Source organism: Saccopteryx leptura, chromosome 4, assembly GCF_036850995.1.
Source record: "Saccopteryx leptura isolate mSacLep1 chromosome 4, mSacLep1_pri_phased_curated, whole genome shotgun sequence".
Taxonomy (NCBI): domain Eukaryota; kingdom Metazoa; phylum Chordata; class Mammalia; order Chiroptera; family Emballonuridae; genus Saccopteryx; species Saccopteryx leptura.
In genome coordinates, this window is record NC_089506.1 from 211,498,464 (window position 1) to 211,510,584 (window position 12,121).

At 47.3% G+C, this 12,121-nt stretch overlaps 1 protein-coding gene across 2 annotated transcripts in view; it reads left to right on the top strand.

The window, feature by feature from the left end:
* The window catches only part of SRL (sarcalumenin), a 47,239-nt gene extending 42,080 nt beyond the window's left edge, over positions 1-5,159 (top strand). For both annotated transcript variants that reach the window (XM_066382696.1, XM_066382697.1), the window contains one exon: positions 1,908-5,159. In XM_066382696.1, the coding sequence (XP_066238793.1) occupies positions 1,908-2,719 (812 nt within the window). In that variant the 3' untranslated portion in view covers positions 2,720-5,159. The remainder of the gene's footprint in view (positions 1-1,907) is intronic.
* The last annotated feature ends 6,962 nt before the right edge of the window (positions 5,160-12,121 follow it).

The following is a 12,121-nucleotide window of genomic DNA, read 5'->3' on the forward strand; positions in this document are numbered from 1 at the left end:
CACCTGGATCTCTCCCCTTCCGTCTCCCCCTTCTCTCCCGCTTCCCTTCCTGCAGACAGTGGCTCAGTTAGTTTGAGCGTTGGCCCTGGGCACTGAGGAGAGCTTGGTTGATTCGAGCATCAGCCCCAGACAGGGGTTGCCGCGTGGATCCTGGTTGGGCACATGCGGGAATCTGTCACATCATCTCCCTTCCTCTCACTTAAAAAAACGAAAAAAACAAAACTGTTTTTGTCAGTGGGAGTTAGGCAGATAGGGGAGAAGAAATGTGGCCAGTGTTGTCTAATACCAGGGGATGTGTTCTTTGCTTCCAGTCCCTTCTTGTTGTCACTGTGGTGTCACTTAAGTGTGGAGTACCTTGTTCTTTTACCTCTCCAAGGACCGATCTGGTTTGGAGGTGGTCATTATTTTCCCAGGAGGAGGCTGATCTTCTCTTAAGTAGTTCTTCTAAGTCCGTGCTGGGGCTGAGCTGTCTCTGGGAGGCGCAGGCTGTCCTGGCTGATTAAGGGCCCACACTAATTGGATCCTAGTCCAGGTGTACTTGACCTCTGGCTAACCCGGGCAGGGTTGAACCTGACCTTGAATTCCTCCTGCTTTATCAGGACTGCTTCAACAGACACCTGTGTCAAAAGCCCTACTTGCCTTCAGGGGGCAGGGGAGTGCCACGTGGGCCCGGCAGGCACTAGGATATAACACAGGCCACTGAGTGTCACCATGACTCAGAGTTATCTGCAAAGATGAGTCACAACAGGGCATTTGTAGGATATATGACCAGATGGTAGATCTCAGTTTATGGCTATCATTCCCATTTTGGTTATAACCAGATCCTGTTTTATGACTAGTGATATCACTAATCATTATAGTAGTAAATTAACCTTTATTGTATTCCTAGTATTTATCAGATAATTTTATGCATTATTGGTTGATTGTTGTAAAAAATTCCCAAGACAGGTATTTTCCTAGTCTTCTCATTATTTTCCTTTTCAATAACTGCATTTTATTTTATATTATTGATTTACTATAATTTTTTAATATACAGAAAGTAGAAAATTGCCTGTGCCTTTGTTTAATTGAATTTACTAGGTTGACACTGCTTAACAAAATTATACAGGTTTCAGGTGCTCACCTAGTCTCCTCATTTTGGAAATAAGAAGTTGAAGGAATGAAAATATATTGAGCACCTACTGTGTGACTGGCAGTTTTAGATAGGTGCTTTGCTATATTTGTAGCAACACAGTAATCTTTATATCAACCTAGGCTTCCTAGTTTCTTGTCACTTTGTAGCTGAAATGCTAAAGCTTAGAAGCATTTAATATTCAACTGGCCAATTTCAAAACCTCAATTCTAGCTCTGATCTTATGTCAAGTTCACATTTCTTCCTCTAAATGATGGCTCCTCTCTTTTTTTGTTTTATTTTTAATTTTTATTAAAATGAAAAAATTTAAATGACACATGACTTACTATATAATATATAATACTATATATAATTAATATATACTATTATGTTGCTTTCAGATGTACAGTATAGTGATTAGACATTTAAATAACTTACAAAGTGATCACCCAATAAGTCTAGTACCGATGGGTCCTCTCTTTCTCATCCTTCTAAGTTCCTGATTTCTTTCCTTCAACATCTTCACCACTGCCCCAGATCTTTTTTGAATGTAGGAAAATCTCCGTTTCCCTGGACCCTTGGATTCCATTTAGATTAAAGCAAGGGTCAGGCTGTTCTTGGTTGACGGTTGACAATGGGCAGGAGATATGCAATTGGTTCTTTAAGTCTTTAGAAGGCCAGAAAATGCTTAAGGCCGTTATGTCCTTCAGCCTATGGAATGATTTGGTTCTGTAAGAGGTGCGAGGGACTTGGGCTAACGCTTGCTCATCCTGACTTCTCGCTCTCTCTCCCCAAGGTTACCCCTTCAACGATGTGTGCCAATGGTTCATTGACAGAGCTGACCTCATCTTTGTCGTCTTTGACCCAACCAAGCTGGACGTGGGTCTGGAGCTAGAGATGTTGTTCCGCCAGCTGAAGGGGCGTGAGTCCCAGATAAGGATCATCCTGAACAAGGCTGACAACCTGGCCACGCAGATGCTCATGCGGGTCTATGGGGCTCTCTTCTGGAGCTTGGCCCCGCTCATTAACGTCACTGAGCCGCCAAGGGTCTATGTCAGCTCCTTCTGGCCACAAGACTACAAGCCCGATACCCACCGGGAACTGTTTCTCAAGGAAGAGATCTCCCTCCTGGAAGACCTGAACCAGGTGATTGAGAACAGGTTGGAGAACAAGATTGCCTTCATCCGCCAGCATGCCATCCGGGTCCGCATCCACGCCCTCTTGGTCGACCGCTATCTGCAGACATACAAGGACAAAATGACCTTCTTCAGTGACGGAGAGCTGGTCTTTAAGGACATTGTGGAAGATCCTGATAAATTCTATATCTTCAAGACCATCCTGGCAAAGACCAACGTCAGCAAATTTGACCTTCCCAACCGCGAGGCCTATAAGGACTTCTTTGGGATCAACCCCATTTCCAGTTTCAAGCTCCTGTCCCAGCAGTGCTCCTACATGGGGGGCTGCTTTCTGGAGAAGATTGAGCGGGCCATCACCCATGAGCTCCCCGGCCTCCTGGGAAGCCTGGGGCTGGGGAAGAATCCAGGTGCTCTCAACTGTGACAAAACAGGGTGTGGTGAAACCCCAAAGAATCGCTATAAGAAACACTAGGTTGTTGTGTGGCCATTCTCGGGTTCCTGTTGGTGAATGAGCTTGTGTCCTGTCTGAGAAGTCCTGGTTTTAGCCCTTTGAGCCACACTGGCAAGAATCATTACACGTTGGAGATTTGGGAGTTCGTTGAGGCCAGTAGTGGGGGAAGGTATGGGTTGAGGGAGGGGAGTGGAAACTGTGAATTCTAGTGTGCTCGTCTCATTGCTTCAATTAGGGGGCCTGATTGAGGCAAGTCAGGCCACACCTGCTCTTCCTGGGGCCTATCTTGGAGGGACAGAGAGCAGCTAAATTCTAGTGTATACTGAATTAATGAGCATTAAATAAGCTAAAAGCAGCTGAAGTACCCCCCCCCCCATAAGCTGGGGAAAGAGAAGACTCGAGTTCTGTGGGGCTGCCCAGGTCCACTGTGGCTGCCTTTCACACACAGTCTTGTTTGTCCCCTGGCCCTCAGCTGTCGCCTAAACTTAGATTGACTTCAACAGGGGACAATCTCTTGGGCCTGAGTTAACCTGGGTTTCTAGCCTACCCCAGGCTCTCTTCCCTGTTTCCTTAAGGGGTGGAGGGGACTGGTTTAGGATACCAGAACACTAAGAGAGAACAAGAGTTCCCAGGCTAAGAGAAGGATCTGCCTCCCCCATGCCATTTCTCCGATGTGGTCTTCTAAGCCAGCTGGGAAGCTGGGTCCCTTTATTGGCCCCAAGAGAAGGGTCCGTGTTCTGTGTATTCAGGTAATTCACTGGCAGTGACTTCAGTGAAAGTACCCGAAGGGCTCAGAGGGTTAATTGGTTTGCAGTGTGTCTTTGTCTATTGCATGTCTTGGAAAACTCGGACCCCAAAGGCATTGGGTTTCAAAGGGGACAATGGAGACCTTGCTCCTTTTTGTTGGGGACTTCTCTGGGCAGCCCACCTCTTCCTGATTTAAGAGGAGGCTGTTTCCACAACTTCTCTGTGGAGACACTTAGCAGAAGAGTCGTTCCTTCCTGGTTTTCATCACCATGGCTTTTCCTTTCCCTTCTTCTCCATTCCCTGATGTGCCGACACTCAAAACTCACAGGAGTCAGACCAGCACCAGCCACTCCGTGTCAGTGGCAGCCAAGGCTTCACCTTCAGCTTCCCACCTGAATTTGATGCTGATACCCACTGGACGCACCGCAGGAAAGCCTGGGCCTTCAAATACCAATAAGTGTGGATATGTGTGTATTATGTTGTTCAAGAGAGATTAGGGAGATAGCAGATGCCAGAAGGCATAGTGAAAGAACTTGTGAGAGTCCTGCCTGGACGGTATGCCACCCTTCAGGGCAGCGAAGGACAGAGGATGGGGGGAAGAAGCCATTTGACAAAAAGTGGGTCAGCGAACAGTCTGTGTAAATCCTGGAGACCTGGCCGGGGCTGTGCTGAGGGGCTCCTGCCCAGTGAGCCAGCCTCTCTTGGGAGCTTTACCAGGAGGCGTGGGTCAGGACCTGCCAGCACCAGGAAGGCATCCTGGTGCAGAGGGAAGGGGAAGGCAGAGGGAGAGGCACTCAGGATTAGGCAGTGGCAGTAAACTGGCGACCAGATTAGATCTATGCAGAGAACTGCAACTTTTGAATTTCTGTTTCTTGGAATTATTAGCACTCTGGTACATGCTGCAACAACAGAGGCTGCTACTTTTGGCTTTGTGGGGGACCTGGAACCGCCCACAAGAAAGCCAGAGGCCCCAGAGCCTCCAGGACATTGTTCCTAAGGACAGAAGCGACTAGAGAAGAAACAGGGTCTGCTAGCAGTGTCCCTGGAGCCTGGTAACAGGTCCCGACAAGCTGCTTTTCTTCTCATCGAGAACCAGTCCTTGCTTCAGCTCTCTGTCATTTATCCTCTTGAGAGTCTGCCCTCCCATCTTGCTCCTTAATGCCCGATAATGCACTCGAGCTCCGCTGGGCATATCTGGTGTTTCCCAATGCAGTAGGGGAAATAAAATGTGCAGAACTGGATGGGCACTGTTGTAGCTACTGATGTCATCATTGCTTTGGGGGAAGACAGTGAAATGGGGCTAATACATTTATACACTCTTGATATTTTCTGGAGGATGACATTATCAGTATGAACCCCCTCCTTTTCTTCTCTCTATCCATTTTCCTTTTCTTACCTCTGTTTCTCTGCTCACTTCTTGACTTACTTTTTCCCTAACTGCCCGCAGGTTCGTCTGTCAGTCAGCTTAGACTTTAAGAGCTGTTTTGTGCCCATTCTGTGGAGGTGGAGTTTAAGCCGGATTCTGACCTTTTTAGGGGTGGGTGGGCTGAGAGCTGGGGGAAATCTAGGATCCAGAGAGCCCGCAAGAGGAGCATCTGTAAGTATTTGTGCCTGAACAGTTGCTGTTTCTCTCCAAAGTGGAACCTTTCCAGTGTTCTTTCCATTCTGATTTCATCAGGGAGAAAGTCTCAATAAAGTTCCAATCTCTCTTTAACACCTTGTACTTTGTTGCATCCAACCAGTTCAAACTCTTTATCTTCCTTTCCGTCTAGTAGTGAGTACTGATTTTTATTAAGACTGTTTTTAAGAGGAGTTTTATGTTCACAGCAAAATTGAGAGGTAGATTTCCTGTCTCCCTCTCCCTCCACAGGCATAGCCTCCTCCACTGCCAACACCCCTACGGTACGTGTTACAATCGATGGACCTACATTGACCCGTCACAGTCGCTCCCAGTCCGGAGTTTTCCTTAGGGTTCATTCTCGGTGTTGCACATTATATGGATTTGGACGAATGGATAATGACATGTATCCACCATGATAGGGTCATACAGACTGTTTTGGACCCTAAATTCAGGACTGTTTTACTGTCCTGAAAACCTCGCTGTGCTGCCCCTCGTCATTCCCATCCCCGTATATTAATTGTTAAGTTTCCTGGGGATAGATTGACAATCTGTAATTGCCTCCACTCGCCCCTCCCTTCTTTTCAAGCTCCCTCCTTCTAGACTCCCAGCGTCAAAGATGACCTGCTGGCTCTGAAGCTAAGGCCTGCCGTTGTATAGTGTTCAACTTGAAGAAACACTCTCTTGAATTTGTCATCCTCCCGGACCTCTGTGGCAGTAGCCCGTTAACAGCAGTTTTGAAATCTCTCACAGAGGCAGCCAAGCTGTCAGACCATTTGGTTCACACCCTCAGACACACAGCCGCCCACTTGGTGCCTGAAGGCTCTGGTGGAGGGAGCCCAAGGGTCCGCCCTGAATGTAAGGATGGTGCTTCCCCCTGGCTTCTGCAGGAAGTGGTGCCCCATAGCATAACCTGGGCCTCTAGCCTGTTCTTGTCTTTAAAGAAACTCAAACCCCGGGCCGGTGGCCTTCCGAGCAGAGATCCTTTGTTTTGAAGTCTTACCCCTTGGGCCTCCTGAGGATACGACCTCCCCACCCTCACCCCCCATCCTTCCCCCACACACTTGAGAGCATGCTTCTGAAAGGGAAAAGAGCTGGGCCGTGGGAGCCCGTGGGAGGTAAGCCCCTATGTTAGAGAAGACGCTGGACTCCGCAGCGTGGCCACCGCTTTGGGTTTTCCTGTCAGAAGAGGCTGATCCGAGGGCCTGAGGAGTAGAGCAGTGTAGTTCATTTCCTCCCTCTCCCTTGCTTTCCTCTTGATCAGGGGTCCGTAGTCCATAGTCTGAGCAACTGAGCACGCTGACCTAAGACCACTGCTGCCCACCCACCTCTGCCCCAGGTCACCGCTCCCACGCATGACTGCAACCAGCATTTCCCCACAACGGGGAGGAATATAGAGCTCTTCCCTGGTGAAGGGAAGGTAGGTGAGATCTGGTTTAAAGATAAATATAACACGCCAGAACCTCTGGTGTAATCAGAACTGGGCTATTTCTTAAGCCTCATACCCTACCACCTATATGTTAAGCTTGCCATTAAGATGATAGGAAAACATACACAAAGTGGAGGAAGCAAAATCAACCATTCTGAGCAGAGGCTGGTTCCCTGGCCGGTTAGCTCAGTTGGTTAGAGTGTTGTCCTGATACGCCAAGATTACTGGTCACGTAAGTGGGTGGAACAACAAATCAATGTTTCTCTCCCCTCACTTTTCTCTCTCAATAAAAACAAGAACCAAAAACCTAGGCCCATGATGTGAGGGGCGGAATGCGGAGTGTCTTTACGGGTATGTGTATGCGCCTTCTGGCTATATGGGGGTTGCATGTGGTTAGCTGTGAAAGGGGTGTGCAAACACCTTCAGGTAGTGTCTGTGTTTGGGGAAACAGATATGTGAGTTTTTGTGGCCAAATGATGCCCAGGTACCTAGCACAATGCCTGGCACTCATCACCTTTGTGGAAACAGAAAGTGGGTTTGAGGGGAGTCAAGATAGGGTCTGTGCATTCAATGCTGTATGGAGAGGGTCCAGCGGAACATGTATGTCTGGGGTGGTGGGCGGGCATAGCTGTGGAGCAGTAATTGTATGAGTGATGTGGGAACAGATTAGGGGAGCATGTGTGTAGGCAGATGCGTGAGTAGAGTGAACTTGAAGTCCAACCTGGGGTGGAGACCTAGGAAGATTTCAGCCATAGGAGGACATTCTGCCAGACCCTGGGCTTTGCAGAAGTTGGATTCTACCCCAGGCGACTGAGGTGAAAGTCAGAGCCTTCAGAAACTCACAAGACCTGGCAATATTTCATGCCAATTCTACTTTCTATGACGTTAGGTTAAGGTTTTTCCCAATCCAGGGAAAACTTAATTCTTCTTTAGAAGAACATAAAGGCAATAAAAATGGAAGTATAAGAAAAAAGTAAATGAGAGTAGGCACAAGTTGCCTGTAGCAAAGGTGTGTTCAACAGATTCTGAGGAATTCTCTCTGCCCACCTCTCATCTGAAGGATAAGATAACATATGGCATACATGAGCATTTTGTGTCCCTCCCTGCACTGTGGAACACATCTCCCTTTCTGCATGTGTCAGTGGGGAAGAGAACCAGTTTCTACAGCACTCCTTTGTGCCAGGAACTGGGCTGTAGACCTATAGACATAACCATACTTTTACCTTAAGATAATGGGATAATTTCAATAGCTAGCTGTGCCCCAGGCCACATGCTGAGGGCTTTATGTGCATTATTTCATTTAATCTTCTTAAGAATCCCACAGGGAGGGAGCCACCCAGCACTGACAAGAGCCCAGACTCTGGAGTCACATTGCTTGAAATTCATCCTGGGCTCCATCACTTACTAGCTGGGCAGCCTTAGACAGATGGCTTAACTTCTCTGTGCTTCAGTTTCCTCATTCATAAAGTGGAGATATTAATAGTCCTCTCATGAGATTGTTGTCAGGATTAAATGACTTAATATATGCAACATACTTGAAATAGTACACAGCCCACAGAAAGCATTCAATAAATATTATGATTCATATTTTACTGATGAGGAGAGACTGATGGTCAGGGTGGTTGAGATGATGGCATGTGTAAGTGGGAGGATCAAAATTCTAGCTGCTGCTGACTCACCTTACAGGTCATACTAGGTTACTCATTTGCCTAGGGTCACATGAGGTGACACTGGTCTCCCTGATCCCACAGCATTTCCCTCCTTTTCACAAACTGGCAAAAATTCAGAACTGCCTGATTTTTAAAATACTGTAGTTGCTTAGTCCTGACTGGCGGTGGTACAGTGGATAGAGCATCAACCTGGGATGCTGAGGACCCAGGTTCAAGATCCTGAGGTCGCTGGCTTGAGCACAGACAGGCTCATCAGACTTGAGCACAGGCTCACCAGCCTGATTGCGGGGTTGCTGGTTTGAGCGTGGGATTATCGACATGATCCTATAGTTGCTGGCTTGAGCCCAAAGGTCACTGGCCTAAAGCTCAAGGTTGCTGCGTGAGCAAGGGGTCACTGGTTCAGTGGGAGAGCCCCCCCCCCCAGTTAATGTACGTCTGAGAAACAATCAATGAACAACTAAATTGCTGCAACTATGAGTTGATGCTTCTTATCTCTTTCCCTTCTTGTCTGTCTCAAGAAAATAAAATAAAATAGTTGCCCAGCACCTTGAAGCTTGTTAGTAACAACATTTAAACCATTTAAAAATAATTTTCTGCCTGACCAGGCAGTGGCGCAGTGGATAGAGCGTCGGACTGGGATGCGGAGGACCCAGGTTCGAGACCCCGAGGTTGCCAGTTTGAGCGTGGGCTCATCTGTTTTGTTTTTTTTTTAGAGAGGAGAGGGAGAGACAGAGAGAGAGAGGAGAGACAGAGAGAGAAGGGGGGGAGGAGCTGGAAGCATCAACTCCCATATGTGCCTTGACCAGGCAAGCCCAGGGTTTCGAACCGGCGACCTCAGCATTTCCAGGTCGACCCTTTATCCACTGCGCCACCACAGGTCAGGCGGCTCATCTGGTTTGAGCAAAGCTCACCAGCTTGGACCCAAGGTTGCTGACTTAAGAAAGGGGTTACTCAGTCTGCTGTACCCCACGGTCAAGGCACATATGAGAAAGCAAGCAATGAACAACTAAGGTGTTGCAACAAAAAACTGATGATTGATGCTTCTCATCTTTCTCTGTTCCTGTCTGTCTGTCCCCATCTGTCCCTCTCTCTGACTCTCTCTCTGTCTCTGTAAAAAAACAAACAAAAAAAAACCCTCAAAAAGAATAAAATCTGTTACTTAAAAATAATAATAATAATAATTTTCTTCAGCCTGACCAGGTGGTGGCGCAGTGGATAGAGCGTCGGAGAGGACCCAGGTTCGAGACCCCAAGGTTGCCAGCTTGAGTGCGGGCTCATCTGGCTTGATCAAAAAGCTTACCAGCTTGGACCCAAGGTCGCTGGCTCGAACAAGGGGTTACTTGGTCTGCTGAAAGCCCACTGTCAAGGCACATATGAGAAAGCAATCAATGAACAACTAAGGTGTCGCAACAAAAAACTGATGATTGATGCTTCTCATCTCTTTCTGTTCCTGTCTGTCTGTCCCTATCTATCCCTCTCTCTGACTCTCTCTCTCTCTGTCCCTGGGGGCAAAAAAAAAAAAAAAAGACACTACCTTGAATAAAATGTTTAAAAAAATAATTTTCTTCAGAAATGTTTCTGAGGACTATTTCATGAACAACAACAAAAATACTTAAAATTAAAAAAAAAACAACCCTTAATGAGAAGTGAGTTTTTTCATGCTTGCCAACCCCTGGGAGTTGGGTTTTTTTTTTCCAAAAAATAAAAGTAGTGGCCCTGGCCGGTTGGCTCAGTGGTAGAGCGTCGGCCTGGCGTGCAGAAGTCCTGGGTTCGATTCCTGGCCTGGGCACACAGGAGAGGCGCCCATCTGCTCCTCCACCCCTCCCCCTCTCCTTCCTCTCTGTCTCTCTCTTCCCCTCCCGCAGCGAGGCTCCATTGGAGCAAAGATGGCCCGGGCGCTGGGGATGGCTCCTTGGCCTCTGCCCCAGGCGCTAGAGTGGCTCTGGTTGCCACAGAGCGACGCCCCCGGAGGGGCAGAGCATCGCCCCCTGGTGGGCAGAGCGTGGCCCCCTGATGGGTGTGCCGGGTGGATCCCAGTGGGGCGCATGCGGGAGTCTGTCTGTCTCCCCGTTTCCAGCTTCAGAAAAATACAAAATAAATAAATAAAATAAAATTAGCTACAGTTTTATTAACTTAAAATCATGTTTGTTTGATAACCAATTTATGGAAACAGGAAGAACATGCATTTACCTTAAGTTCAAAGACGTATCTGTACGATTGTACTCTGGATAGTCAGGAGGCACGAGGATGTACATGAACGTTTGTACTACTCAAAGGATTAACTTCATTTCACATTTGATCTTCACCACAATCATTTTACGAAATAGATAGGTATATATACTATACATTATCCCTAAATCCAACATACAAATCAAACAGGAGAAAACTTTATCTCAAGACAAATTGTCCCAAGTTCATTCTGCTGGTACAAGACAAATTAAACTAAAAGACCAATTTTATACTCATTTCACTATTTCTACTATGTATATTCAATCATATTGATCTGTGCACATCTGGAACCTAGACCAAGTACGTTTTTCTGATACACTACAGAGAGTGATTTTGTATTTTGTGAAGGGTGCAAAAATATGTTTTGGATATATTTCCATTTTCTCCAAACTTCTGGATTTTCTCCCACCACAAGTTCAAAAGATTTGGGATTTTTACATATTTATTCAGGCACACTCTCTGCCTTTAGGGGAGTTAACGATTGAGTTAGGGATACAAGGCATTGGACAGACTGATCAGGGAAGTCCTCAGCGGTAAAGCACCCACATTTTCCCAATCATACCTGGGTATGCATGGTCCCGCAGAGGATTTTCTTTCTCATTTGCAAATGTAATTATCTGAACAGTCTGACCAATGTGTACAGACTGTTAAACTTATTTATTTTAAGATTTTTTAAAAAAATTATTTATTTATTTTTTTACAGAGACAGAGAGTGAGTCAGAGAGAGGGATAGCCAGGGACAGACAGGAACGGAGAGAGATGAGAAGCATCAATCATTAGTTTTTCGTTGCACATTGCGACACCTTAGTTGTTCATTGATTGCTTTCTCTTATGTGCCTTGACCGCGGGCCTTCAGCAGACTGACTAACCCCTTGCTGGAGCCAGCGACCTCGGGTTCAAGCTGGTGGGCTTTTTGCTCTAACCAGATGAGCCGGCGCTCAAGCTGGCGACCTCGGGGTCTCGAACCTGGTTCCTCTGCATCCCAGTCCGACGCTCTATTCACTGCACCACCGCCTGGTCAGGCTATTCATTTTAACATTTAATACATTATGTTTGCTGAGGAGAATTCACTCATATAACATCAGGAATCTTCTCACTCACATAACATCAGGAATCTTCTGTGAAGACGGAGACACCCAGGGTCCCAAGCTTGGGAAGGGAGTAGAATTCTAGCTACACTTTGAAGGACGGGCAGGCTTGGAAGGTCAGAGACCAGTGGGGTGGTTCCCTGGGGAGGATCAAGGGCTCAGACTCAGACAGTGGAAGACATCTGTGTGTGGTGGTTGAGGAATCAAGGTGAGATGAGGTAAGTTGGAGAAAACCAACCCTTAAATGGAAGCCCAAGGAATCTGGGTTCGACACCACTGAAAATTTCTGAAAGGAGGGGGCCATAAAGAAGGAGAGACCCGCAGCCCTGGGGCTGACTGGAGAGACTGCACCAAGGAGCCTATTTTGGCAGCGCTGACAGTGTCCGTGGAAAGTGCCCCTCAGATCCATGATCCACGGCCTGCTGGGAAGGGGATACCGGACTTCCGTTCTTCTGCGCACTCCCAGGAGTTCGGCACCAACTGCTGGAGCCCCTCAAGGAGGTGGAGGGGGGAAGCCCGCTCTATTAGTCCGGCCCTGCTGTTGGGCCCTGGACCCCTACCAGCTCTGGGCAGACTCAAATCTGTCTCTTCTCTAGTCCCCTGTGACATTTCGGTCACTTCATCCCAGGTGACCAGGGACAG